Source organism: Bacillus rossius, chromosome 1, assembly GCF_032445375.1.
Source record: "Bacillus rossius redtenbacheri isolate Brsri chromosome 1, Brsri_v3, whole genome shotgun sequence".
Taxonomy (NCBI): Eukaryota; Metazoa; Arthropoda; class Insecta; order Phasmatodea; family Bacillidae; genus Bacillus; species Bacillus rossius.
Window position 1 is genome coordinate 307019637 of NC_086330.1, and position 26289 is coordinate 307045925.

At 37.8% G+C, this 26289-nt stretch overlaps 1 protein-coding gene across 1 annotated transcript in view; it reads left to right on the forward strand.

Moving 5' to 3' along the window:
* Positions 1-4420: 4420 nt before the first annotated feature.
* Positions 4421-26289, forward strand: part of LOC134527870 (NF-X1-type zinc finger protein NFXL1) — a 73777-nt gene continuing 51908 nt past the window's right edge. The window contains exons 1-7 of the mRNA XM_063360851.1: positions 4421-4509; positions 6548-6835; positions 12712-12851; positions 16148-16287; positions 20522-20700; positions 21889-22151; positions 23240-23470. Coding sequence (XP_063216921.1) covers positions 6556-6835; positions 12712-12851; positions 16148-16287; positions 20522-20700; positions 21889-22151; positions 23240-23470 — 1233 coding nt within the window. The 5' untranslated portion in view covers positions 4421-4509; positions 6548-6555. The remainder of the gene's footprint in view (positions 4510-6547; positions 6836-12711; positions 12852-16147; positions 16288-20521; positions 20701-21888; positions 22152-23239; positions 23471-26289) is intronic.

A 26289-nucleotide genomic window follows, 5' to 3' on the forward strand; every position in this document is an offset into this window, starting at 1 on the left:
GCCAATTGCTGCCATGGTTGGCCAATCCCCGAACAAAGCACACGATGCATGCCTCCCTTTCTGCATGGCTTAAACCCAGCATGATTAGGCGTAAGGGCTTCGGCCTGGGACGCACCTAGAGTCTTCCCTAACCCAGACCCCTCCCAAACAAAATACACTTAGTTTTAGTTAGGTTAGGAAAAAAAAAAATTGCCAGGCAGTGCCCGATCTCTCTCTGTTCTTGGGCAGCGACTCCTGCTCGGGGACTGCTCCCGCTCTTCCCCTCTGCCTGGGACAAGTCAGTTTCAATGTTAACAATTAAAACTTTAGTCAATGTTTAGAAATGAAATGATCACCTGAATAATTAATCATTAATCACACAAGGGTAATGTACATTTAGTGAGTAACTTAGCATATATTAAACCGAATAACAGTAACCTCTTTCTTGACTCGTGGCTTGGTGCGGGGCGGAACTGTCACTCCCCCCCCCCCCCCCCATGTCAGCCCCCTCTGACAGTTGTTATCTGCTAGCGGCCCGGGGCGAAAGTGTTCGTTCCGTGGGGAGCCTTTAACTTGCAATTCTCTGATTCTTCACACTGGTAATTATAGTCATGTCTCAAACCTTCTTTAACGTCAACTCCCCACGCGACCCCGGGTCGGTTTTTACGGTGCAGGGATTAACCCGGCCGTCGTAAATTTCTGCCTTAAGGCCACGGGCCACAGGGCCGCCTTAAGGACAGCTATTATCCGGACCTGGCCGGCTCCAGGAGACAGAGCTTTAGTTAACGCAGCCGAGCAAACGTCTGCCGGCAACCACATTCCCTCGGGATTAATTTAATGTGAATAATTCGCACACGCGAATTAGGCTTACCACCTGTTATTTTTAATATACAGACGTGGCCGACTCCAAGTGACCACTAAACCTCCCCTACGACGAACTGCCCTAGGGAGAGATATTCGTAACACAATCAAGAGTATAGTGTCGTGTAATTCTCGTGTATCCATTTCTTTCCAAAGAACTAACCAATTCTAGTGCCATGTACAATCCATGTTCGTCAATAAATACATGTAACCCACGTTCACGAGTGAAAATGAGTGTTTCTGTCGTGTAGTTAGGCACCAGCCACATATGCTGAATAGGGAGTGCCATCATGTTTCATTAGCAGCTGGATTATACTATTAAATCCAAGCCACCGAGTCTAGGGAAGCATACTGGGGCCGATCGACCCACACAAATGGTTAGACGCACGAGCTAGCCTGGCGCCATCCCGGAAAATCAAACCATAATCCACAACCAGCCCCTTAGACTCGCCGTGGGAATCGAGTACGAGACCCCGGCTGACGGCAAAACTATTTAAGAGGTTCACGACAATTTTATGTTTTCCGAGATATTCTTATACTAAAATTATGAATTTATATCTGCATTAGAATGGTATGTTAAGTAATGTCAAAGTTTCCGAGCAGTGAAATGCGAGTGCTTTTGATTTAGACATTTTACAATGAACAAGTGTCAGTGGTTAAAATCCTACAGTCCAGGTGGGCCTTTTTGAAACTATTAAATACAACACTGTGGCTCAGTGCTCTAGTAATGAAGCTTAGAACCAAACATGACTTCGTCCAAGATAGTGCTCGCCAGCAGACGACATATCTATTCCAATCCTCTTCTCACTTCACTAAATTTGATACCTCACCCGACTCTCCTAACTCTCAGGCTAATTAGAATATTGAATCCTGAATCCTTTGCGTGTCCCTGAACTATCATTATCCATCTGCTAGTTGTGTGATAAACACAGATACAGGGAAAATTTTACATCCATTATTCAACATTTATTTATGGGCGAGGCTCTAGGCTAAATTTACTATATTATATCTAATTTTTATTTAGAATGTCTTTTATCACATTGTGCACTCATAATAACTCAGGGACCAAAATATGTTAAATAAAAACTCAGGCCCATGCTTGACCTGGTTTGGGGTCAATGAGTGGGTGCATTCTGCAGTAGGGGCCGCTATTTATGGGTGAAGATAGTGCTTTCAGTACAGATGGAAGCTACATCGTCAACACTTTTCACAATGACCCGATAAGAGCCCATTTTGCACCGAGTCACAATCTATATACCTTAAAAAATAAACATAATTATCAAGAACTTTAAATTTGAATTTTTTCATCTCATGTTAATTTTCCCGCTCAAGGAATTTTTGTATGATAAAAAACTACACAATTACTGTACTTATTATACTTTGTGCAAGTTTACAGTGTAACTTGTAGACTGTTGGAGATCTCAGGCCATGATGTCTGATGGTGACCTGGGTAGATGTACCCAGTGGGTGAGGGGGGGGGGGGGTTAATTCATTGAGATGCTAATAATGTAGAAGAAATAACAAGTGAAGTGGTCTGATAAGTGGGGTTTATTTGGCAGGTTGTACACTCGTCGTCTTGGCCTGTCCCTAATAATGGAAACATAGAGCATTACTACACTTAAGCGACGAATGTTACAGCAATATGTGCCCACAAGAATGACTATCTGCGGCGAGACACTAATGGACGTTTGGGGTGCGACTATCATTGAGTTTTCTGGTATGGTGTGAGTACTCAAATACTGTTGGTCTCCATGGCCGCAGGTAGTTCGTTTATTCACGATAATGTCGAATTAATTGATTACTAATTAGATTATTGATACGAAGCAATCTTAATTTACATATAATGCATTACAAAAACATTCTAAGATGGGTTTACTACAAGTGGCAATGAAAACCTGATTCTGGTGCAGTGGCAGTCCTATCGGAAAAGCGATGAGAGCAATAACCGCCCCCTTTTTTTTCCTTTTTATTATCAGAGATATAAATAGCTGGAGAAATGAAAAGATTATTTTTCAAAACATCAGTTATGTGTTTAAATAGCCTATAGAGATATTACTTTTTTGAAATTTCTGACTCCCCATATGACTGAGAGGTTGTCGCGGCCTCGTCTCTGGTGAAGATGTGAAGATGGGGTGGACGTCGCTCGGTCGTTCAGTTGTTGTGTTGTTTGCCCGGCGCCAGCTCTTGGGTAGAGCAGCCTCACACTCTGAGGCGGGAGTGGACCGTTCGGCCCAGTGCAGCTGACCGAGGATGTGCTGACAAGGAGTAGCTAGCAGGAAGATTGGGTGTAGAAGAGAGGATGCCCGCGGTCTCACGAAGAGTCGCTAGCGGAAAGGATGGAAGTTGGAGAGAGGGATGCCCGCGGTCTCTCTAAGAGTCGCTAGCAGAGGATTGCCCGCGGCCTCACGAAGAGTCGCTAGCGGATGGGTGGGCAGAGAGAGGTAGAATGAGAGAGAGAGAGAAAGAAGCCCACAGTCTCACTTAGAGTCGCTAGCAGAGGATTGCACGCGGTCTCACAAGGAGTCGCTAGCGGATAGGTGCGAGAGAATGAGAGAGAGAAGGAGAGAGAGAAGGAAAGCCCGCGGTCTCACGAAGAGTCGCTAGCTAAGGAAAGAATGATGAGGAATTCAAGCCAATGATACCACTTTTGACTGAAGTAATATTTATTCTCCCAGATTGGCTGGGAGAGAGGAAGGCTGTCTAGGCTTGTTAGCCTGCACAATTTATACAAGTTTCTTCTAGAACCATTTGGGTTAAAGTTTTACATATTTCTATCTCTTTTGCATGATGATGATCTTTTGCATTTTACAATATTATTTCCACATCTACAAAACATACTTCCAGTATACACTTAAATAATCTACCTAAATATTTACAATAATAACATATATAAAATAACTATGATACATTGTCTCTTTATATTTGCACTGCCATCTGGTGACGAGTGGTAGCACTACCAAGGCCATGGCTGGAGTGTTGCGCCGCGGACAGGATTGTGACCCGGGTTTTTTGTTTAATAAAGAGGAGGTACGACGTCAAGGTATTACATACCTACCACCCAAAACCCTCTGGTCACCCACGTCATATTCCTACTGAATAAAATCGCCTGTTTCGCCTGAACATGGCAGCCTCATGTGTGTGCAGCTTGGGTCCCATCATGTTTCCAGGCATTACATATCACATGATCGAAAGTTTGCCGTGAGGTAAAATATTAATTATTTAGAGGCCCGAGTCTAACTACAGGGCCATCTGAAAGCCGATTCCGACACTTGTATGTAGCCTTTTTTTATCCTGTGAAAATTTAGTTGCGTAATACACACATCGTAATTCACTCATAACATTCACTCTCATAATGTTTTTTTCTTAATGCACATAAAGAAGTATAACTTCAAAAAGTGTGAGATATTCCTGTAGTTTCCATGGTGGTCGGTTTGTTTCATATTTCTACCGTTTTTTCTGCCTGTTGATGTCTCTACAGCAAGTATTAGTTAGAGCCAATTCTTTATTAGGAGTACTCTGTGCCACTTTAATTCTGAAGTTCTGGCCGTTTAGCAAGAAACATTCACAACACGTTTGGTCTTGTGACGTGACGTGTTGAATAGTTGAAATCTTTCTGCTAAGTTTTTAAAACGCGCTGAAGAGAAAACTACGCTCTTTGAATACACAAAGGTGAGTCAGCTGGTACTAATTTAATACTGGCGTATGCCTAGTTTTTACACCGCTATGGTTTTTCTGAAAACTTACAGTTTTTCAAATGTGTGGTAAAAATCAGCATCGTAATCTAGTTTAGGATTGGGGACTGTTTTTGAAAAAAAAAAAAAAAAAGGAGTGGGGAGGGAACTTAAAAGAAAAAAATTATAAAATCAAGTATTAATAAAAAACTGTTATTAATATTGTCACGAAAACACCTACATATGGGCCTATACACTAGTAGCCGTAGGCAACGTGGCTTACCATGCAGTAACATACTGTCTTCACTAATGTTTTTAAATTTTTTTGCTAAACGGTTTGGGGGGGGGGGGGGGGGGGGTGTATCTCCACCTATCTCATCTTTCCTTGTATGTGATTCTGTTGCAATCCATCCTCTGCTTTACCACAGAATAAATATTTATTCTGTGGCTTTACCATGCCTGTGGCTTCACTGCTCTGCACCAGCAGCTTAGCTGCCCACATGGAGCGAAAATAATGAAAGCAGAAAGGGGAAGAGTGTTTGGGTTCTTTCTGATGTGGCCCAATCCATTTTGATTGGTAATTATGATGGATAGCCACTTTTGTAAAAATAAAATTTTAACTTTCTCAAAACATTTTTTAAATACCTTAAGACATGATTTTAATCATTTCCAAAGACAGTTTTTTGATACGTCAAGTAGTTTGCCTGTAGTTAACCATTTTAATGAGTGTTTAGGTATATGTTGAATACGGTACTACTACTTTTCTGCAAATTTTGTTTGAATTACAAAATGCATTTAATTACTCCATGAAATGGTTTTTATACTCACTCTGTAAACGCTCATAGTGTTTGAACTAGTAATAAGCATTTTTTGTAAAGTTAGGTTAATGTCACCAGATGTAAAAAAAATAGTTTTTTTGTGGTTAATGGTTGGTGTAATAATATTGTAAATATACCTGTAAGGTAAATACAGTGACATCAATTTATGTTGTGCTTAAATAACATAGCTGAGACTGTTTTCAATAACAGATAGGTATCACTGATCCTGTTTTCGCTGCCCTACTGTTTACTGAATACCAGCTGCACCTTGATCCTGTAGTTCTGCAGAGATCCTTAAGCATATAGCATAGCTGAGGCTGTTTTCAAAATGTCAGGGACTTAAATGTAAGTTCGTTATAGTTGGGACCAAAACTGTATTCCACCCTAATTGATTTTTTCATTTTAATTGAATATTGTTTAATATTTACTTGAAATGGAAAATCAATTAGGGTGTGAAACAGTCTTGGCTCCAGCTGTTATGTACTGACATAAATAATTCCCAATCCATGTAATTTTGAAAACATCTTGGATATTCTTAAGGATATCTGGAGAATCACAGAATCAAATTGCAGCCAGTATCAAGTAAATAGTAGGGCAGCAACAACAGGATAAGTGATATATCTCATAGAAAACGGTCTCGGCTATGCTATTGAAGCACAACAATAATTTACGTCACTCATTTTTAATGTCTTTTACATGTGAAGTTCTGAAATGTATAAGAATGCTGTTCCACATAATTATTAAAAATAAAACAAGGAATTCAATAAATCCATTCCAATTGACCAATGTTACCATATTATAGTATTGGTTATATAGCGTAAATTACCGAACCATTCGTTAAAATTGTAACTACTGGTAAAGTAGCCTACTTAAAGTATTACTAGGCTCTCGTAGTAAATAACTCAAAAAAATGTTAGGAAGTAAATTCAAAAAGCATTTTGGCCTGTTCTTCATCCGGCTGTGTGGAAGTAGCTATTTATATATTATTGACATGAGTTTAATACATTTTGTACAAATATTAAAATTTGAGTCCAAACAACTATTTAATTATGCATGCTAGTAAATTTACATGAAGAAATAAAAATTTCCGAGTTTCAATCAATGGAATTGAATGAAAAATGCCATTAATAAAGATTTAAAGCTCCGCCAAGAATTGTTGGTGATGAACACGCCCGTCCGGCCGGTGTGCGGCAAGCGGAGTGATGTGATTGGTTTCAGGCGGGGAGATGGCGTGGCAGAGAGGCCGCGGCCGTGCCAGGCCGCTCGACGCGGTGGCCAAGGTGGTGGCGGAAGCGGAGGGAAACAAGCCCTCCCGGGCCGCGCAGAAGGGCAGGGGCCGTGCCGGAACAGCGGAGACGGAAGGTGGTGAGCCCTCCCGGGCCACGTCTGCGCAGCGCAGGTTCCAGGAGGCGCGCGCACAGCAGCAGGCGGCCATCCAGAAGCACGTCAAGACGGACTACGAGTCATCGGAGGAGGAGGAGGATCTGGAGAGCGAGGACGTGCTGGGTGCGTGTGGCAGCCCTGACCCCTGACAAGTGTGGCTGCCACCCCTGTTGCAAGTTGCAGTGCTTGTGAATTATGTCTCCACCACTCTTCTGTGCTCATTGCATGTGTAGGGCTCAAAAACATTAAAATACCTTGGTTTTGACGTATAGGGTATTATGATTAGTCATTTTATTTGACACAATCATGTAAGGTAAGTGCCCCAGTACTCGTCACTGCTCCAATGGTCGTCACTAGCAACTTCAAATGTAAATAATAGAGAAGTAGCTCAATATATCGCCAACTTAAATATTGACAAAAATTTAGTCGACGTTCTAGCTGAAATTACCACAATAGTTTTCGGAACAAACACTATTTTCAATCAAAAAAAGTCCGTGCATCAAAAGTTCGTAGAGCAGTGAAGATAAATAGGGGAATTCCTATACTAAAACACTAAGGACGTTAGTGCACATTTTTACTTCTAATTCTGTAATTTTTCATGTTTATTCGTGATGTTTTGTGCTGAATGTGTTAGTTAAATGTTCTTGAAGAGGTGAAAGTGTTTATTTAAAAAAATTCGTTTTCTTTGTATGATTTAGTTAGGGTGACGAAAACCGGATCAATAAAAACCTTGTATTGCTAGTGTTCGTCATACCTGACGAGCACTGGTACATTTAATATTTTATTTAAAGTTGTGCTAAGTTACACCCTAAAGTTCTTAAATAATATTGGTTCTTTGTTGTTAATAGACAAAGTACGTTATTATGATCAGATCCAGTAGTCGTCACCTATGACGACTTCCGATGCATGTGTATGACGACTTCTGGGTCGGAAATTACTTTACTTTATTGATTGCAAAAATTGTGTAGGCATTGTTGTTTACATTAATTTAGGGGTCATTCGATATATATTTTGACATTAATAAGTAAACTAAACATTGTAATGTGTCTCGTTCTTTAATTACAGGGCAAAATGCCAAAACGGAAAATACTGTTGTATGAAGAGTCAGCCATGGAAGCTGCTCTTAAAGATGTAGCGAATGGTATGAGTATAAAATGTGCAGCGGAAAAAAATAGTGTGCCAAGGAACACATTGTCCGATAAACACAAAGGCAAATCGCCCTTGGGTAGGAAGATGGGCGGGCCCTGATTCATTTTTATATTTTACTTGTGATACCGCATAACATGCTATGTTATGTTGCAGCAACGAATTGAGTCGTATTGCGTACGCGTACAGTATGACGTCGCGTAAATAATAATAAATATAATATAAACAATTAACAATATTTGATAATTAAACAGTTTTTGTTAACCAAGAAACAATTAAATCTCATTAGAGCGGCTTTATTATATCTCTTTTAAGATAAGAACAAAAAAAACGTGAAAATACGCGATAGTGAAAAACAAAAACATACATATTTCTAATTTGTAAAAAAATACTTTGTTACGTTGTTTCTGTTCCAATCTCAAACTTTGTCTACACACATAATACCTTTAATAAACAGTAAAAAAACTTAGACGAGGAATTTCCAAATTATACTTTATTAATAAACAAACATCGTTCTTTGTATCGTAAATTCATTGAATATGCGCGCACATGCGTAAAATATACAAGAAATGCGAGTAACAAAATGCAGCCGTGTGTAACGTTTCGTTACTCGTTACTAGACGGCACACCCGTTACTCAGTAACGAATACATTCGGTTTGCTACAGCTCTATGTGCTGTCCCTCTTTGTTCCGTGAGTGCTGTAAGTAAATTCAAAATTTAATGAGGATTATTCATTATATTACTGAACGATCTTTATGAAATGCCATTTTGATGTTTAAAATATAGTACCAAATAAAATTTGAAGCCCAAATAGTACAATACTACCATTCTGGATCCATGAATTAAAACTAATGCAGCCGAAATCGCACATGACGACTACTGGCACAAACATGTGACGAACACTGGCAAACACGAAAATTTGCATGACGACTACTGGCTCGAAATCACACTTTTTTCAAAATTATAAATCTACAAAAATAATTTGTGTTTATCGTAGAGTGTTGGATAGCATTGTAGAGTAAAGTTTGAGGTTAAAAACAAACATGTAGGGGCAGTAATACACCTACAAGGTTATGTACACAATTTTTTTTTTATAAAACTCTTCTTAGCATGACGACTACTGGTACATCTACCTTAATACTAATCTAAAAATATTTAATTTATTTTTTTTTTCCTAAAATTATTTTGGATGTTTTCTGTTTTCCTTCAGAAGATATGTGTAGAAGGTTTATGTTTCTCTCAGGATTTGTTGAAAGCTGTACCATCAGATTTCCGGCCCATTAGTGTTTTTAAATGCATCGTATTGGTTCACTTGGAACAGAATAGGTTACAACTCGTTTATGTGTGAAATTGGTGCAGGAAACGTGTTCTGCCTCACAGTTGCATGAAAACATACTTCGTTTCTGTTTAAGGATGTTAAATAACTCCAGGATTTTGTAGTCACGAGGAAAAAACAATTTTATTGATGAAAAAAACCATTTGATATAAGTTGCCAGTGCAAAAATAAATAGAGGAACATTAAAGGTTCACAATAATGTCTAAACTCGTTACACTCGAGAGTTAATGAACTTGAAACACGTGTGTTTAAATTCAGAGATCAGTCTACTGATCATTAAAAATTAAGCACAAACCATTTTTTACATGCATGTTTACAAGAAAAATAATACCATATAACAAAAAGGAAAACTTACGTAACATGTTCTACAAAGATTTACAGTCACGTTTTTAAAACAACCAACCTTTTTTTTTGTGTTTAAACCAATGTTTTTAGTTTAAACCTGGTATTTTTTTTATTACATTAGTTATTTTGGTTGTCAGCATGTTCAAATGAAAGCCATACAGCATCCCACTTTCTGCCACTCATGTTGAATCAGAAAAGTTATAACATCAAAGAACTGAAGTCCAGCAAATCTGCATATCTGGCTGGGACTTAAGTGGTCCTTTCCTACCTGGTCACACACACGGTGTGCAGAGCTTCAGGAAAACAACGCGATTTCAAAACTACTCAAGATATCCGAGTGGGGTATGTTTACAAAAAGCATTTAAGAGTTCGCTGAGGCCCGAAAAGTACTTTTAATTTTGGATCATGTTTTTAAACTTTATTTCTAGAAGAGTTAAAATGGCTGAAACGCATGTTTTCAGAGTAATTTTTAGGTGTAAAACAAGTGATACAGATTCTTGAAAGCACTTAAGGGACTTGCATTACACCTTTATCTTCATTTCCCCGTAATATAAAAATACGGTCTCCGCTCAAATTTCACAGTTATCCATTGACGACGAGAAGGCTGCGCGCCAGTTCAGAGCTTTGTGCTTAGAGGCTATATCGCGCTAGAAATACCATTGAGCATCGCGCTTATCATCCCGCCTCACTAACACACATACACCCCTGACGAGGCGGGCCCCTTAACCACAGAAAGAGGATTTACAGTACAGTCAGGAATTTTCCACAAAACAGGATGTTTTTTTAAATTATAAATTTTTTTACATATTTTTTTTTTTTTTTTACAATTTTGACTAAAATATACTAATGAATTTAATTTTAGAGTTGTATTTAAGTGGGTATAATCTACAACTTACTCAGATAATTTAAATTTGTTCCCGTAAATCACAAGAATCATTAATAAGCAAACTATTGTTATTAAGGTAGAATTTATTAGAATTTTCATTAAAATTTAGTAAGATATTCTATTTAAAAATACATATTAATAAAACAAACAAAAAAAATCACTTGATTTAAATCATTGTTTAAATTGTGGTTCAAACTATTGTGGTTTAAATCAGCCAACTATGCTCTCTTGACAAGTGTAACAATATTAAGGACGAGCTATTCATTATACACACTTTTAAGCCCTTCTAAGAACCACACTGTGCATGCGCAGCACAGAGGGGAGGGAAGAAGACAGAGGGAAAGCGGGATACCTTCGATGGAGGAGGGAGAGGGAAACACAAGGAGGATGATGCAACACCACCGAGGACACACATTTAGGTCTTTTGTGGTCTGCGTCCGGTGCTGTAGTTTTTATTTTAGTTTATTAGGCTAATTAATACAATTTCACAGAGTTATCACATAGTTGATTTAAGGTTTAGAAGCTATAAAATACATTTTTCATTTTGTATAAACTTACAATCTTTTTTTTATTAATTAGTCAATAGCTAATAATGAAGTGATAACTGAGATGTAAGTGTGTGTATGAGAAACAATTAAAAGTAAATGTTTTATCTTGTCTCTTTAAAAAAAAAAGTTCTAATTGTTATCATTGTCTTGAAAGCTGTGCAACTTATGGTTTCCTTATAAAACATCCAAACTGCAAGTGGACTAAAGACGAATTGTTTTGCATCTGAATTATTTGAGTTGTTATTAAGGTGGTGTGTGTTAAGGGCCCAATTGGTCAAACACTCCCACCTGTCTCATTAACAGCTGCCACAATTTTTTTTAACTCTGCAGTCTGATTTAAACAAACTTTTTAGATTTTTAATGAATGTAATGTACAAACAGTGTCTCGTTTCAAACTGATATATTTAAAAATACTTGTTACGGATTATACTAGATTGAAAATTACTTGATTAAGTCAACTAGACCAAGTTAACTCAAGTTATGTAAGGAAGTAAGTGGTGTCATCCCAACGAGTTACATTTATGGTTGTGCTTCGTCTTTTGGTCACGACTTAACAAATATGTTTGTATTTCTTACCACAAACAAACTTCACTTTCCCAGTTTAAATTTATCGTTTGCCAAAAAAAAGTCAAGTTTGCAATAGTGGTTCACTAGTAATGTGGTAGGAGCCTGTACGATGGTCATATCTCTTCCCTCCATTAATGTACTCTGGGTTCGATTCCTGGCGAGGTAAAACATTGGCTTTTTGCAAATGAGAAACATGGCAGACTTGACTTGAGCCACTGGTTTTCTCAAGGTACTTCCGTCACTGATGCAGTTAGATCACTTCATAACTAATCGTTTTTAATTACCTCAATGCTGACAAGGCGTTAATCCTTGGTTCGTTAGTTTCATTCATTCTCTCAATCCTACAAATAATTATAGTGTAACTGTTTAATTACCCTTTCACAAGGGTTCAAGAAAAATTAAGCAAAATTTCATAAAATGTAAGTCTATTGGCTCTTTATGTGAATAGCCATGTTCGCTGTGGTTTTTGGTGGCTGATATCACTGAGGCATCTTGGTTGTGGCGAGGATCAGTCTAAAAAAACTAAAAGTGCTATTATAAATTTTGAGCAGACAATGCCTAGAATATATGTACGTCTACTCCCTGAGAAATGTTGACGTGATTCGTGAGCTCGGAAGTGACAGTGAGCAGTTTGGAGGAACAATTAGGGACAAAATTATGTTGTGAATTACGATAAAACCAAGATAACACGAAAATCATGCCAATACACCATATTACACAGAAATGCAAGTTAATACACCATTCAGCACTGAAATGCAACTTAAATCATGAAATCTACCAGCAACTTTATAAATCTTGAATCAAATCATAAACATGTAATCTTTTATTTAGTAAATTCAATGATTGTAATTTTTTTAGCTTGAATTTAGTACGAAAAAGTATGAACTAAATTAATTACATCTCTGATTAGTAACATTTTTAAAAAAAATGAAAATATGTCAATTTATTTTAATTTTCCTGAGTAATTCTGTTCCAGATGTGCTTATTACAAATTATTTAATTGTAAAAGTGTATCATGTACCAGTCAAAACGTGAGTATTTTATTGAAAAATAATTATTTTTGTATTTGTTAAATAACGATGAATAAAAATAAAAACAATAACACGGAACTCTCCCATTTTAAAAACGAAACTGACCTAAATATAAAACCCTACAAGTTCTGTGTCGCAGGTTCGGTGCTGCAGTCGTACGCGCAGCTGGGCGGTCGCAGTGATGACCTGGGCCGCACACAGAAGTTCCTGGAGGAGATGTTCGTGTCGGGGGCGGCCACGTGCCTCGTGTGCATCGCGTCCGTCAGGAGGGCAGACGCGGTGAGTCCCCGGCCCAGCCTGGCCTCTTGCGCACTGAGCATCTGCCCACAGATTGCTTGGTCCCCATGCGCTTAGTACGGGCTCCTGCTATCAGTGAGTGATTAGGAGTTGGGAAAATGCTCAGGAAAAGCCAAGAAGTTTCATTAAATATTTTAATAATTTCGTATCCACCTTTGAAAATATATTATCAGTCAGGGAAAATTCTCTTTCCATGTCATCTCTATTAAAAAAAAAAATAATTCTACGCTTGAGAGAAAAAAAATTTAGAAAGCCCTCTGTATTTAGTGTGTTATACCGTATTGGTCCGATAATTGGCCTTTTTTTTTGCCAGTTTTGTCAACCTTGAAATATAGAGTCGGCCTATAATGGGGCACTAGCCAAAATAGTATAATTAAACACCTACATTTCAAGGAGAATCACTTATAGCATAAAAATGTTATCAGATATACAATTCATTGACCTAAAATTACGCCGTACTTACGTGGAATTAGTAATTTTTCCAAATTAGAAATTTAGTAAACACACTTAACCCCAATAAGAATAACGTATCTTATTTTAAGTTAAGTACACAGATGTGGTCACTTGTAGCACATAGCTTTTAAAAGCTTGGTCTGGTTATTTTTGAACTGTATTTAACAGGCTGTGGTAATTTTATTTGCTTGTAAAATTTGGTGTTTACAGTAATTAATTAGTAAAAACAGCAATTTTTCCGTAAGGTTATTTACTGTAGTATGCTTTATTTACTCTTCTACCACAGGAAAATCAAAATAGGTTAATGGTACCAGTGTTGGCAACTTGTAGTTGCGACACGAATAAATAACGGTACAACAAATACCGGTACATACCAACAGTAACAAGAACAATAAAACCTATTTGCAATATTGGCTGTTTTATGGTTGATTCATACACGTTTTACATGAAACTATTTTGGGTTTTTTACGTCAAAATTAAACGTACCGATAAATGTTTATACGTCACTATTTCTATGAACTTAGAAAATGTAGCCATTGCCGTATAAAATGTTGGCACTACTACAAAATAATGTGAAGATAAACGGAAACACAGGCCTATGCCTATGTAAATATGAACTCTCAAATATTTTGGTAAGTAAGAAGAACACATTTTGTCAGTTCAATAAATACTAACTTAGTTGAAGTGTTACTGTGGTAATATACTGCTGATAATCAATTTAGTTAGTTAAAATTTATTTTTCCCTGATTTTGAGTGTGCTGTATTTTCGAGGTCTGCCTATTTTCGGACCAATACGGTAGGTAACCAAATGCACTTAAAAATATTTTTTTACTTTTGTGTGTGCTAAGGTTTCCAGTGAAATATTTTATGTGATTGCAGAGGGAAAGACTTATTTGGAAATTGTTGAATGAATCACATTTGAAGAGTTTTACACATGTTATAATGTGTGTTTCTCATCAAGCGGCTTACTTGGCTGAGTGCGTCCGGCCATTGCTCCGAGGCCTGTGAAGAAGTCATGGGTAATAAGGGAGGCATTGCTCTCACGACGAGGGTCTTGGTGTTAATTGTAGTGGTTTGAGCCCACTGTAGTCCTCAAGTCCCTTCACTTTCTCACCCCAGAGCATCTCCTGTTTACCAAAGTCACTTTAAGATCTGTTCCACTCTTCGATTTGATTTTTTAGTTTTCTTGTTATTACTATTAATTAAAGGTTTTTACTGTAAACTTAGTCCAATAGCCCTTTTTGTTGGATCATACATTTCCTTACTAGATATTTAGTAAATGTCACATAAATGATGCTAAATATGAACACTTGCATATCAGTTTACTGTTATTGGATAATATTTTATTAAGTATTTGTTAAGAAGGTTTGAGAAAAAAATTTGGAAATGAAAGGAGCTATCGTTACAAATTTATAGAAAAAGCCCTCAATACTTGTAATAACAAGAAAATGAAATTGTAGAACAGTCACAAATATCAATCGGAAGTAAAAAAAAAAGATATTTTTTTTAAGTAATGGTTTATTTTCTTCACTACCTTAAGATGAGGGAGATGAGCTGAAGGGTGTTGCATTAGTTTCAACTGTTTTTTTTGCCATAATGATTTGTTATTGTTAAATATTGAAATTGGCATGTCACACATTAGATTTATAAATATCATAACATAGAGTCTCTTGACATTATTGTTACTTCTTGGGATAGCAGTTGGAAAGTTAGTCCAATTAATTAAATCTATGCTTATTAATTCACTACAAATACATACACCATATCATTTTAACTATAAATAGTCTAATATCTGTTCACAAAACCTAATTAAATCTATTGCGTACTCTCTTCACTGGAGCTTGCCACAACAGTAACTTGCTCTATCGTAAATATCTGTCCCCATCTTAATGTTCCCTCCACACTCACCCGCGTGCGATGGTGTACAGAAACAATACAATAGTATCACGGATCTTCCACTCTTTGGTTGCGAAGCCTTCTCCTAATCTCCCGAACCGTCTTCAACAGGTCAGCTGATGGGCTTATATACCTTGGAGGGTGGCTAGAGAATAATCTCGTACCTTTCCAATTGCTGCAAACAGATGTTCTTTATTTCACACCCAGAAGCATCCAGGGAACACTCCAAGGTTGCATTCTCTGATCCCAGGACCGAGTGGGATTCTCTGGTAAGATGTGGCAATGCCATCTGTGCGACAATGGGGGCGTGGTGGCAGAGCAGCCGGCATGTGCCATGTCACAAGTTATCGCTGAGCTACAGTATCTCAGAGGCACTGGCATCAGGTACCCTGATCACTTGGCATCAGGCATCCCTTGTGCCGAGAGGGCAGCCACCTCAAGAGACTTCTCTTGTAACAGTATCATTACAGTTGTAGTTATTCCTGACAATGAATTCAATACTGAACGCTAAAGACTCATCAGGAGAAACTATTTTGTAGCTGTCTTGTCACAATTCCTCTGAATTATATACAATAGCCAACCGATAATCTGGCACGCTCTGGATTCTGCAGGTGGATGTCGGATTATTTGGCTGAATTTCCAGCGTACTGTAGCCAGATTGTTGAACACGATTGATGGGAATATGTTTGTGGACTTGAAATTCTCGCAGCCAAGACAGTCAGTGTCTCTCTCCGTTAATGTAATAAATGGTTTAAACTTTGACACAATATGTTTAGAGTGGTGGTTGCACTGCACTCCACATTTTGTAATAGAATTTGGGAATACATTTTTTTGGTCAGTAGGTAGTTGTCGCGTTTGCTTCACTTTAACGTCATGAACCAGGCCGGAGGGCAGAGCCGTGTGTGACTGCGTCGCCGTGTCGCCCGCAGATATGGAGCTGCGAGGGCTGCTACAGCTTCTTCCACCTGACGTGCGTGCAGCGCTGGGCCAAGGACAGTGTGGCGCACCAGCGACGTGCCCTCGAGGGCCTCCTGCGCGGCCATACAGCTCCTGCCTTCCGCTGGGCGTGGTAGGTGCCATGCACACACGTCACCACATCTTTCATGGCTCCGGGGTTTCACTTTTATTTTCCATTTTTTAAATTTCATAGTAAATACTATCCTTTCTTCATATTAGTATGATTATTCACAAGAAAACTGAGATTTTTTTAGTCATATATTACCAAATACAGTCAAAGTCCGTTTTAGCGAATACGGTCTATAACGTAAAGTCCGCTATAACGATAATTGCAATCGGCACAGTCAGTTTTGCATATGCTGCGAAGAAAAAAAATTTTGGAAATAACGAATGCAGCGTGGGCTCATTTTCGCTATAGCGATAGATTACACACCTGTAATTTTGCTCTAAAACAATGAGAAAACATCTACAATTTCCTTAATAAATGAAAAACAGCTTCGCACAATTCCACGCGTCCGGCAAACAAAACAACGCGCATGATGTGGCCGTCTTGGCAACACCGTACAAGGTGGGGCCCCACAGCGAGCATATCTTGCCTCGCGGCGACGAAAGCAAGACAGGGCCCCGCTGCGAGCATTACTTATTTAGAATCACGCCGATTGTAGCCCGTAAATGATAGAGGTGTAAAAGTAACGAAAAAAAGCGTACCCGTATGTATTCGTTACTATAACAATTAGTACCTACTCGTTACTATCGTATCGTTACGTTACTCGTTACTTCTGATACCGCATAACATGCTATGTTATGTTATAGCAACGAATCGAGTCGTATTGCGTACGCATACAGTATAATGTCGCGTAAATAATAATAAATAGAATATAAACAATTAACAATATTTCATAATTAACAGTTTTTGTTAACAAAGAAACAATTAAATCTCTTTAGAGCGGCTTTTTAATACACTAGAGTCCCATTATAGCGAGGTGTCACGGTTCCGGGTTTGATCCTTGCTATAACCGTGTCCTCGCTATAACCGAATTGGACAAATTTTGGCCCCCAAAAAATAAAAATTAACCGAAAATAGCATAAAAATTGTTTTTAAACCTGTATAATTAGAAAATAACAGGTTATATTAACGAAATATTAATTTCTGTGAGCAGATGTGTGAATTCTCTTTAAAACGATACCCCACAAGTACGGATGCGATCACCGATTGTGTAAAAATAACTAGAATACCCTACCAGCTACCACGCCACGTAAGTATAGCATCTCAGCCCGCGGCCGACGCAGCATTGTGCTGCTATCTATTGTCGACGCGGGCTGTCTGCTGGCGGCCATGTTGGTTCGGGATGTAGCCGACAGGTGGTGCTAGTGTAGCGCGACGATTTAATTCCTTACAAAAAAACAGGAGTGCGGCAACGCACGTACGCCTCAAACGAAATAGTCGCTGGAAAACTATACTTTTTTCATTTAAAGAAACCTGTCAACTTTTTTAGAAAATAAATTTGGGATTAAACTCAAACCATCACCACCCCTTTCCCAGACAGATACCCCAACAATTGACCGAAACAAATAAAACAAGAAAACTGTCTGAGCGATTCGGAAATAAATACGGTAGTGCCTACTGGAGGTGTAAAAGTAACGAAAAAATGTGTACCCGTGTGTATTCGTTACTATAACAATTAGTACTCGTTACTATCGTTATGTTACTCGTTACTTCTGATACCGCATAACATGCTATGTTATGTTGCAGCAACGAACCCAGTCGTATTGCGTATGCGTACAATATGACGCTGCGTAAAAAATAATAAATAGAATATAAACAATTAACAATATTTGATAATTAATAGTTTTTGTTAACCAAGAAACAATTAAATCTCATTAGAGCGGCTTTTTAATATTATCTCTTTTAACATAACAACAAAAAAAACGTGAAAATACGCGATTGTAAAAACAAAAACATACATATTTCTAATTTGTAAAAAATACTTTCTTACGTTGTTTCTGTTCCAATCTCAAACTTTGTCTACACACACAATACCTTTAATAAACAGTAAAAAACTTGGACGACGAATTTCCAAATTATACTTTACATAATAAACAAACATTGTTCTTTGTAACATGAATTCATTGAATATGCGCGCGCATGCGTAAAACATATGAAAAATGTGAGTAACGAGATGCAGCCGTGTGTAACGTTTCGTTACTCGTTACTAGATGGCGCACCCGTTACTCAGTACCGAATACATACGGTTTGCTACAGCTCTAGTAAATGAGCATAACTCGTCTCACACTTGCATCGTAAGCGTGAGGGGAGTTGACGAACACCGAACTTGTCGAGCTCGTCTTTTCTAATCAAAACGAAGCGGCGTCTGAAGATGATGACAATAATGACGACGAACCAAGTGACGTATCTGTTCCGTCGAAAACGTCAATGATGGAGGCACTTGACACAATCAGTCTTTTTTATCAGCATACAAATGCTATGACGAAAGATTTGATGAACTTCCAAGAGGTCCAGTCGTTTATTTTGTCCGAAAGTCTAGTGAAATCAAGGCAAACGAAAATTGATTCGTTTTTTAAAAAGTGATGATTAATTTTGTGTTATTTTCCAAGGGTCTGTACGAGTGATTATTTTTGTGTTATTGACCAATTGTCGGAAAAATTATTTTATATAATTTGTATGGTTGTCCAACGTAATTAGAGATTTTTAAAAAAAATTTTTTTTGTATTAAAAACTCCGCAAATATGCACCCGATATCAGCTTAGCGCACGTCTCCAGCAAACCAGCTGCGGTCAAAGCGACAGGAAGCGGCCGGCATGACCTTGCGTGACCCCGCCCACCCGTCGCCATGTAAACAAACAGCTGTGCGCTTAGCCACGATGTTCGTGACGGCCTTATCACGGCCACGCGGTCTCATATTTCGCAGTCGGCAAGTGCTGATATAGCTTAAAAATGTTATTTTAGTAAGTTTTATGTATATTTCCTTTACTTTTGTTGTGAATTTCCATAGTAAAAACAAGCGAGAAAATAATAGATTTAAAAAATGCTACAAAAATAAGATTTTTTTTTAAATTTTGGCTATAACGTAAATTTGCTATAACATAAACTTTTGGTGCCGTTTAAAGTTACGTTATATCGGACTTTTACTGTTATTCTGAGAATATTTGACTTTAATATGTAATGTAATAAAACATATTTAAGATAATGGAAAGTTGATGCCTGTATAGCATACTAGTGGTGACTGACAGACTAAAACACTGTGCTTAAGACATGTGGATGCAGCTTCTTATGACAGCATTTCGACATGGGTCTACTGTGACTTCAATGTGTCGGCTTGAGAAAAAGAAGTGCTTAGTCTCGAGATCTCGACATATTCTCTCAAAAAGAATGATGTGTAGTTGGTTTACCCTGAAATTAAGACATTGTCTAACTGGAAAGAACGAATCAAGGTGTACGGAATTTATACTTTCTGAAAAATCAAGGGATGATAGGAAAATATAATTATGTTAGATCAGGGAATTTAAATGAACTGGTAATACAAAGACTAAGCCTGTATCACTAACCCATTAACTGTTTCATTCCTATTGTACTTATTGTTTGTTTGATGCTAGTTGGTTTGCAAGTATTTTTTGATCAAAGCTGTATTTAATAATGAGATGTGAGTTAATCTAAATGTAAATAATTTGATAATTAATAAAACTTTTCAATGAAAAAAAAAAACAACATAAAATTGTTAATGAAACTGCATTTATTAAATACGAAAAAAAACAACATAATAATTAGGAAATACGTATCATGAAATAAAATGGAAAGTAAACATAGGTCAGGTGTGAGGTTTTCCAAATGGGTTTTCGACTAATTTTTCAGTACTGCTATTATGAACTGTGAATTTTCTTATGGTTAGGTTATCCTTTTATTTTAGGTCATTTTATGATGGAGGTCGCCTTATTTTTGACATGCCTTACATTCAAAGTTGTTTTACATTTATATTATTTGTCTTACATTCAGATCATTCTGTATTTTAAGGTTACCTAAACTTCAGATGTAATATTGGAGGACATCCTTCATGACTGAATATATATTATTTTATATTCAAGATATTTTATTTTTGTTTTAGATAGGTAACTTTTTTTAGTTATATATAAAGCTAAAAAAAAGTTATAAATTATGTTTTAACTATTGAATAAACTATCGCTAGGCGCCGACACACATATTTCTTTTTCAACAGAAACATTTATTCAAATTAAATAATAATTTCACAAGTCATAGAGGTTTATCAAGAGTATTTGAAGGTTGACACTGAACATGAACGGACACAGGACAGTGTGTGTTGTGTTGGCAGCCCCAAGTGCCGGCGGGAGTACGAGGAAACCAGCGCACCGCAGCGCTACGTGTGCTTCTGCGGGCAGTCCCAGGACCCACCCCACCACCCCTGGCTGCTGCCCCACTCGTGTGGCGAGACGTGCGGCCGGCTACTGCAGCCCGAGTGTGGCCACCGCTGCCTTCTGCTGTGCCACCCAGGTGACGGTTCCCCCCTTACCTCCTGTCTCCTGATACAGGCCAGTCTCCTTCTTTCCCCATTTTAGAGATGGCGTGTTGTGACATTAGTCTTGAGTATAGATACAGATTTTTGGATTGAGTCGAGTCGAGACAAATTCAGTTATAGTTATATCTGTGTGAATACTAATTTTTTGATATGAAGCAAATATCAAATTGAATGTTTAAAATATTCGTGAAGTTGAATAGAATTGCAATTATTGTTCTTGACAAAGCTGTATTACACTTATTTTATAGAAATTAAAATTGATTGTTTTTTATGTTAAAACTGATAAAAGTATCTTATGTATAGAAATTATAAAAGAACCATGCCTAATATTAATGTTTGAGCATTCATAATAGCTAATGGAATCACATCTTTTGATTTTTTAAGTAACCAACTTTATTCAAGCAAAACATAAAAACATATACAAAACAAATAAAGATAAATATTTTCATGAGCAAATCGTAGTCTTCCAATATTTTAAAGTTTTTCAAAAATTGCGAAAGTTCACATCCAACGCGAAGTTTTTGCATCACAACCAAAGCTTAAAATAAAACAAATAGCAAATTTTCTGGTGAAGTCAAATTTAATATTAAAAAGAGCCTCGATATATTTACTTAGTTGAAGCTTTGCACAGGCCTTCGAAGCTTCGAGCCAAGCTGAGTCAAGTCCATACTTTATAATTTTTTTGTCTAAAATTGTGTTGAGTTCTAGTATTTGTTGATATTTTAGAGAATAATTTTAAGTTTGTGTTTATTATGATAATGTACCATTAGCACCATACTAAAATTTCATATATGTTTTTTAAGTATTTTACCAGTTAGCCATTTGTGTGAAATGAATAAGTAAATACAACCATCAATCGTACCTATTTATTTTTTCTTTTAAAATTGAGTATTTTTTTCTCACTATATTCTGGAACACACTGTAAATGTGAAGAAAAATTGCATGGTTTAGTAAGTTAAAATAAGAAAATTTTAAATATAGTTTTAACATTGTTTTTTTGCTTTGAATTATTTTAACCCTATAAATTCCCTGGATGTTATTTTTGAAGGAGAGCCTATTTCTGGAAAACAAATAAGATTTTTTGTAACTTTCTGATATTATGCTAATTTTTTTGTAAGAGTGCATTGTGATACATTATTTAGTTAACAGTGCACGGGTTGCAGGGCCGTGCCCGCCGTGCCCCAAGATGGTGTCCGTGCGCTGCCACTGCGGGCGCTCGGGCCCACGCATGCAGCGCTGCAGCCGCAAGGCGTGGGCCTGTGGCGGGAAGTGCGGGCGCACGCTGGGGTGCGGGCGACACCGCTGCGACCAGGCCTGCCATCCGGGGGAGTGCTCGCCCTGCGACCTCACCAGCCTCCAGGCCTGCCACTGCGGTGCCCGCTCCGAGCAGCGGCTGTGCGCCAGCCCGCGCTGGAGCTGTGACAAGGTAGCCAACCCGCCTGTCCAGTGTCCAACCGCATATTTTTCAAATATTTCAATTAATTAATTTATTCAAAGGTACACGTTTAACTAAATACCAGGTTTTTATAAAGTAATACAACTGAACCATGAATTGGAAAGATATCATGTTAAATAAGCTTACATTTTTTTACAGTTGTATTCCTCTTTAAATTATAACGTGTCCTGAAAGTTGACAAAATAATTTTGGTAATCAGGCAGTTCAAACTCTGCTGTATTATATATGTAGGTCAGTGGAGCCGACCCGTGGCCCCCCTTACTGACCGGATATCACTGTTCAACTCTAAGTCTTCAGTTAATTAATAGTACTCTCCATTGCAATGGACAAGAGTTGTGACTTCACTATCTTGTGTGTCCATACTTAGTGTCTTATTCTTATGTTTTGGGTGTGCGGAGCTTCGGGAAATCTAAGTCGAATTGCGCTGTTCATATCAGATTCAAGAGTAAGTTACTTAGGTTGTTTGTTGGTTGAACTTTCAGATGTTTATAAGATTGATAATTGATCATGTGGGTATGTATACCAGATTTTTTAAAGAGATTTTTAAGATTAGTTTTGGTTTTAAAAATTAAAACTGTCTCACAAAATAAATTTTTCTCAATTTTTTTTAATGAATATGCTTAAAAATAAACATTTTTAAGAAATAAGGCAAAAATTAATATTTGGTAACAAATTTTAGAACTTAAATAACTTTTAACACCAGCTTTTTGCCTTTGTTTTATGTTTTTTTAACTGAAATTTTGCACTATTTTTTATTTATTTTAATACTGTTCTTGGTCAATTTAATGTACCATTTTTGGCTGTGGCAATACACATAATGAATGAGCTTGCAGCAAGTGACCACGACATAGTTAGTCCCGTGTATGTTTTAATGATGAAATTTGCCAGACTGTACAAATGGCAGATAATGTGTTGTATATATCTGGAGACAATATTTGCTAACAGAACACAGTGGAACATCAGGAGGGATGAAGTGGGAATGAAGATGCACTAGGAGTTTGCAGGTGGCAGTAGTGTTTGTGGTGCAAGAGAGCACACGGTTGACCCCCGTCCTGCAGGTTTGCGGGGAGCGGCTGGGGTGCGAGCGGCACAGCTGCGAGCGGGTTTGCCACGCGGGGGAGTGCGGAGCCTGCCCGCTGTCCGGTCCCCGCACCTGCCCCTGCGGTAAGACAGTGCACCGGCTCCCCTGCACGGAGACGGTGCCCCTGTGTGGCGACACCTGCGGGCGCACGCTGCTGTGTGGTCGACACGCTTGCTCTCGGCCGTGCCACCGCGACGCCTGCGGTTTGGTGAGTAGGGTTCACACTAGTGATGGGTCGATTCCGATTCCGGAATCGGTCGGTTCCATCGATTCCAGTATAATCGAGGGATTCAGAATACAATGGTTTTGGAATCGACCATGACCGATTCCTGCATTGTTTTTAAGTTTGCAAAATACATCTTCTACGCAACGTAAGAAAATATTAAAATGCATGCAAACATAACTTTTAAACTACATAATACAATCTTTGTTTACGTTACTGATTTACGAATTACGGTGATTAACGTATTTATTTACTTGCACCGCCATTTTCCCTACAGTACAAATGCAGTATCTACTTTCCCGCTTTAAGCGAAAGCATTTTTCGGAAATTACGTTGCAGCAGAACTGCATTTAATAGTAAACCTTCAAAAAATTTAGACAAAATCATAAATGTTAAAAGAAAATTATTAGAGCTGGGCGGGATCCCGATTTTTCGGGAAATTTCGGGAATGAATTTTTCCCGAAATTATTCGGGAAAGTAATATTTCCCGAAAATGTATATTGATAATTTTTCTGATAAAATCACTGCGTAACCTATCTTTAGGTGTCTTCGTAAAGGAACATAAGTTTTCTGTGATTACAGTAGAACCTCATTTTTACGTACCTGAGATATACGAATTTGCGTAATTAACGTATTTTTTTACTGGCACCGTCATTTTCCCTATAGTTTTAATGCATTATTTTCCCGTTTAATGCAAAGCATTTCCCGCAATTAATGTTGCATTAGCGCTCCATTTTATAGCAAACCGTGACACAAGTTTAGACGGAACAATAAAAGTAAAGCGAATTGTGTAAACTGTATCTAGTTTACTTTACTACGTGCGTTTGTGGCCACGGCAATTTCTCAGCTTCGTTTGCCATTGTAAACATTTTTTTTGTGCCACTTGCCAAGGTGTACCATACGGCCATGAGTAAAACGTTTGGTGATGTGAACGTTCAAAGTCTTGTAAATATGGCATCTTCGTGCATGTTCGGTGATGTTCGTTTTAACGAATAAGAAATATTGCGGAAAGACGTTGGCGACACTGATGTATATTACATCGAAATGTATTTGAACGATCATAATTTTGGTGTTTAGGACAAACGACGGTGAAAGCAAAGATAGGCGTTGAGAGAAACTGTGGTGAAATGTTATTTCTAAATATTTACATATCGTAAAGTTTGTCACCGATGCTGTTCCACACACAAAGCCGAGCGCCAGAGATTCAGGTTCCTTTCTCTACAGAACAAGATATTCAATGTATTTTACTCCGGTTTTAAAAGCATTGTGATATTATCTGTGTTGGCGAGTATTTTAGTGTGAAGTTTTTTACATAAGGTGTGTGTGTTTACATACGTGAATTTCATCATGGAAAGTCGCCACACCAAATTAAAAACTCCTATCTGGTCTTTTTACCAAAAAATGCCAGATAATGTGTCTGCACAGTGTAAACAATGCAAAAAGGTTTTAAAAACCAATTTTGGTAGCACATCTGGGTTGCTTCGACATCTGATGCAACATCCAAATTTGAAAAAAGAACTTGAACAGATAGAAGCAACACGGAAAGGCGGAAATATTGGGGAAAAAACTTTAGAACCAACAAAGAAGCAACTTCGCTTAGACGAAGCTTACAAATGGCCTTCAACACATGAAAGGGCCATTTCACTGACGAACTGTATTGGGGAATGGATAGCTGATGCTATGTTGCCATACAGTACAGTGGAAAATCATAAATTTCAAAAAGTCCTTAAAATAGCTCAACCACTTTATTCAGTGCCATCTCGTAACACTTTTTCAAGAAGAGTAATACCTGAACTGTACAACAAAACAAAGGCAAAAATGTCTGAACATATTGCCAATGCAATAAGTTTATCCAAAATTGCTTCTTTATCATTCACTTGTGATTTGTGGACATCTGCTAGCAACGAAGCATTCATGTCGCTGACATGTCATTTTATTGAAGATTTCGACATGAAGAAGTACTGTTTAGGGTGTTACAGCTTTCCTGGTGGACACACTGGTGAAGCAATTAGTGAGAAACTAGTAGAGTGCTTCAATGAATGGGACTTAGAAAATGCAGGGGACAAAGTGGACATGTACATTGTGAGTGATAATGGACGAAACCTTAAGTTGGGACTTTCACTATGCAAACTTAAGTTTACGCAGCTGCAGTGCTTTGCACATACACTGCAGCTTGTATTGCAAGATGCTGTTAAAGTAACATGTGAGATCAAAGAGGTACTGAAAAAGTCACGTTCGATTGTTGGACGATACAAACACAGTGCGCGAGCAACTGAACAGTTGCATTGAATTCAAGAAGAACTAGATCTGCCAGTACTAAACTTGATTCAAGACTGTCAGACAAGATGGAATTCAGAGTTTTTAATGCTGAAGAGATTGTTTGACAACAAGATACCTCTTTCTCGTCACTTACCAACACTGAACATGGACAATCTGCAGTTGAGTGAATGGAACCTTATTGACTCTTACATTAATATATTTAGGGATGGGTTGAGTACACATTTTTATCGATTCCGATACCGGTACCGATTCCTAAATTTCGATTCTCGATTCCGAGTCATTCCAGTTTTCGATTCCTGGTAATTCTGGTCACATAATTAAAACTACTTAAGAATTGAATGCATTACATAATGATAATAACATGTATAAAGGATAATTATAAACTTAGGATTAAATGTTGAGGGTTTTTTTTTTTAATTACCAGTGAAGAAGCATCTTCACATAAAGTTTGTTTGCTAGTAAGTACTAGGCTGTGCACAAAGAAGTTCAACATTTAGACAGGGTTCTTTAACAGGTGATAACGC